This window comes from Hydractinia symbiolongicarpus, chromosome 1 (assembly GCF_029227915.1).
Source record: "Hydractinia symbiolongicarpus strain clone_291-10 chromosome 1, HSymV2.1, whole genome shotgun sequence".
Taxonomy (NCBI): Eukaryota; Metazoa; Cnidaria; class Hydrozoa; order Anthoathecata; family Hydractiniidae; genus Hydractinia; species Hydractinia symbiolongicarpus.
The window spans coordinates 15,090,449-15,094,518 of NC_079875.1; the positions used below are offsets into that span (position 1 = coordinate 15,090,449).

Consider the following 4,070-nt stretch of genomic DNA (forward strand, 5'->3'; position numbering starts at 1 on the left):
TCCTCTATCTAAAATGGTGCATTGTAGAAAATCCTCTCCTTTTAATAGATCTCTATCTCTTAAATCCGCCGAAAGATATTTAACACTTCTTACAATTTTAATACTACAAAAAAATTATAAAAAAACCTGGCAAATGACAAAGCGACAAAATAGAACATGACGTCAGCAGTATGCGGAAAGAAGGACAGTTGTTTTCAATATGGCGATAAGGGGCTAAGATTGACGTTCTATAATGCGTTAGCATTCAAAAACGTCAATTTTTAGGCGGGGTCCTTTCAATTTTCACAAGCTGTAAGAATTACTAACACACGCACTTTACCGATATAATCTAGCCTCGATAACCCAAGGTTTTGTCCTTACGACACAAAATATTGTATCAATGAGTAAAAAACAGCCGCCATGTATGTCTAAAAATAAACGAAAGAATAACAAGCGTTCACACAAAATTTGCAGCTAAAACATTGTAATTAATCTATTATTATTTTGATTGGACTGACGTCAGCGTTTTAATAGATAAACAATCACGAATGTGATGAGGTGCCCAATTAACCATATTCAACGAACGGAAAAAACAATTTTAAGAAACAATAGGAACATGGGCACTAAATAGAAGAACTCGTAACAAGGTTAATTATTCAAATTTTTGTTTTGTTTTTGTTTATCTAGTCTCCATCGCAGAGTCTGTAATCATACCAAAATGTGCTCTTAGTAGGTCAATCAAATTAAACGATGGAGTGCTTGAATACATTGATATAAAAAGGTAGTTGTTATTGAGGATTTGTCAGTGTAACCTATTACAAGTCTACAGCATATATATATGGCATAATAAATTATTCACATATATATACATTTATATATATATAAATTTAAGCATAGCTAACTGAACTATTAAATCAGCCGTGGTACTCACTGAACACGTTTCTATTAAAATCAAATGCACTTAAAAACAAGAAGACGAAGAGCCAGTTCGGAGATGGAAAAACCAATTGAAAGTCGCGTTTATAGGACAGTAGTGATAGGAGATGGATGTGTTGGAAAATCAGGTAGATTTTAAATTTCACTTCTGTTTTGATTTTAGTGCCTGTTGTGCAGGGCACTTGAAAATACAGTTACTTTTTTGACGTTTGTTAATGTTGAGTTCTTCAACTTGTTGATATCAGCTTTTGCTTATGCAGAAACTGATGGTGAATGGTGAATAAGAGCAAAAGCTGTTGATATCATCAGTAAAGTATACAGAAACTGCGAATCGAAAAAACATTTTATTCATTTTCGATACAAACAAAAGTGGTTGTTTTTGAGAATAATTTCTTAACCACGTAAAAGTCAAACCCATAAAAAATTCAATGTGTTTCTGTTTTTTTCAAAATAGGTTTTCTTTCTAATTGATTATTAATAATTCATATGTTATTCTTTCTTTTTCTTTTCAATATTATACATATTTAAATACAAATGAGCGCCAAAAAAAGAAAAACAACCCATTTCCTTGTCTGACTCAACTTTCTCAGATATCCTCTACTCGGATTTGTTTTGTTGTTTTTTTTACATTCTGATTCAATTTGACGTGACGTCACAAACAAACAAAAAACCGTTATCCACAAATCACTTGACCGAACAAGGTCGTAAAAATACTTTATTTAAGTGCATGTATTTACAAAATCAACTGTAAAAACGTTCACACGATTCATCACCAATTAAACGTCGTGCTTTGTAAGGGCAAAAAAAAATTCCCAGCCCACTTGAAAAGACAATGTTTACTCTCGGAGTCTAAATAACAATTTTGATGTTTCTTCATTTTACGCATATATAAGACATGAGAAAACTTGACAAGCAATTTGTGTTTAAACTTACTTCAAAATTTATTTTATTGTACACATAATTGAGTCATCAATCAAAAGGACGTTACTATGAATAGCGTGACAAAAAATGGAAGGTAAAAAAACACAAACAAAGCAGATTGATTCTAAAGCATCCAGCCGACAAAACTGTATAAAAGTTTAAGTAGGAAACATTTGGAAAGCTTCAGGAAGATCATAAAGCCCACGAATAGATATAACTTCTTCCCGTTATTTTCAATCTGCTTTTTTCTTTTATTTATATCGTATTATTTTCTTTGTTTAGCGCTGACAATACAGTATGTGAGTAATATCTTTCTGGATTTCCACGACCCAACGATAGAAGATGCTTACCAGAAACAAACAGTGATCGATAACAATGTTGCTGTTGTGGACATATTGGATACAGCTGCACAGGTAAACAAATAAATAAATAAACAAACAAACAAAAAACAAAAAAGAAACAAACAAAACATGCAATTCCTACTCTTTTTTAATTAATTATTTTGATCACAAAGGGGGAAATAAACACACTGTTATTATGCACTATTGAAAAACCTTTGTTCCGTTTTTGTACAATCATACCTAAAAAAATCAATAATCTTATTGAAAAGACAAATTTCTGTCAATTTCTTAAAATCAGATATTCTCTACTTGAATTTTTTTAATTTTTTTTTTACATTTAGACTCAAATTGATTTAAACTTAATTCTCAATAATACTAATATTTACATTTCTTTCTCCTTTATTAGGATGAACTACAGACCACATTAAAAGAACAATGTCTGACGCATGGTGAAGGATACATCGGTGTTTATTCCATAGACGATGAAAAGAGCTATCAAAACTTACGCAAACATTTATTAGAACTAAAAAGAATTAGAAATACTGATCGAGTTCCAATAGTTATCGTTGGTAACAAATTAGACTTATTTCAAGACCGTCAGGTATCTACAATGGAGGGTGTAGCGCTCGCCCGTGAATTTGACTGTCCATTTTATGAGACATCAGCAGCAAACAGAATAAATGTTGAAGATGTTTTTAACGGTGTTATCAGACAAATAAGAAGAGCTAGTGAAGAGATCGATCAATCTGAAGAATTAAATAAAAAACCGAAATTAAAAAGGTTTAAAACATTTATGAGTAAGAAGTTCTATGGAAGTTTAACGAGACTTCCTCAATCGTTATAACGATCAGATGAGAGTTTGTTCTATCACGACATGTGTTCATTCCACATGCTTTTTCTTCTCTACACAGTACTTTCATCAATTTTTAAGATGGTATACTTTGAAGAATTTATAAGCCATATTTATTTATTGCCTTTTTGTACCTATTTGTAAATATGTGGAATAAAAATAGTGTTATTAAGATTATATAGATTTAATTCAAAATGGACTTTTTATTTATTTCATGCATTTTTCTAGCATGTTGAAAACAGTCGACACAGATCTATATTTTGATGTGATCATATCCAATTCGGATACAATAATACTATTGATTACTCTCGCATCAGCAAGCGCTTTTGACGCCGGTAACCTTCTTTTCTTCCAGAGATACAGTTTTTTGTGCGGGTATTGCGAATGTATAGCATTGTATATACAGGCAAAATTTCATCGTCTCACTTGACATGTTTAGATATTTCTTTTATACAACACACCAAAATTAACGAAAGCAATGCTGCAACGAACCAACTTGATTCATGCATCATTTTGCAGAACAATAAAAGCATTGTTACTGGTTCCTCTGTTAATTATTCTTTTGTTTATTTAATTATGTCGTTGATTAGTCTGCAAAACAAATTGAGTCTGATTTTACTCTTCACTCACCAAAAAAACAAAAAAAGCTATAAACGCATTTTTTCCGTTTTACTACGCGGAATCCTTTTTAAAAGGAATCTGTGTCATTATGATGCTATAGTTTTGGCACGTTTTATTCCAAAACCTTGATCATGCATCTTGGTATACGTCATACTGTCTTGTTGTTTTCGAAAGTCACTTAAAAGCTTTCAATTAACTTTTTATCTCCATTAGCTACCTTTTAAGAGGACTACAATTATTTTATTGTTTTTCGTTTCTAACAATTGATAGTTGTAACTTTATGTTATTGTCTAATTCATTGCATTCAGTCGAAAATAACTTGATTTATTAACTCTATATGTAGCAAAATTAAAAACAATATGTGTTGTAGACCAGACAAAAATATTGGTTTGGATTAGAAAACAATTGGCTAGGCATGTGAT

At 31.2% G+C, this 4,070-nt stretch overlaps 1 protein-coding gene across 1 annotated transcript; it reads left to right on the forward strand.

Annotated features, from left to right (window-relative positions):
• The first annotated feature begins 770 nt into the window (after window positions 1–770).
• Window positions 771–3,222, forward strand: LOC130642052 (ras-like protein rasD). The gene is made up of 3 exons (XM_057449124.1): window positions 771–1,043; window positions 2,119–2,249; window positions 2,584–3,222. The coding sequence occupies exons 1-3, from the start codon at window positions 935–937 to the stop codon at window positions 3,019–3,021; spliced, it is 678 nt and encodes a 225-aa protein (XP_057305107.1). The 5' UTR covers window positions 771–934; the 3' UTR covers window positions 3,022–3,222.
• Window positions 3,223–4,070: the final 848 nt, after the last annotated feature.

Bases quoted from the DNA above. Each gene is read 5' to 3' on its own strand.
- LOC130642052 (XM_057449124.1), top strand. From the start codon at position 935: ATGCACTTAAAAACAAGAAGACGAAGAGCCAGTTCGGAGATGGAAAAA. The intron at 1,044-2,118 runs GTAGATTTTAAA...TTCTTTGTTTAG, and splicing joins TGGATGTGTTGGAAAATCAG to CGCTGACAATACAGTATGTG. The intron at 2,250-2,583 runs GTAAACAAATAA...CTCCTTTATTAG, and splicing joins TATTGGATACAGCTGCACAG to GATGAACTACAGACCACATT.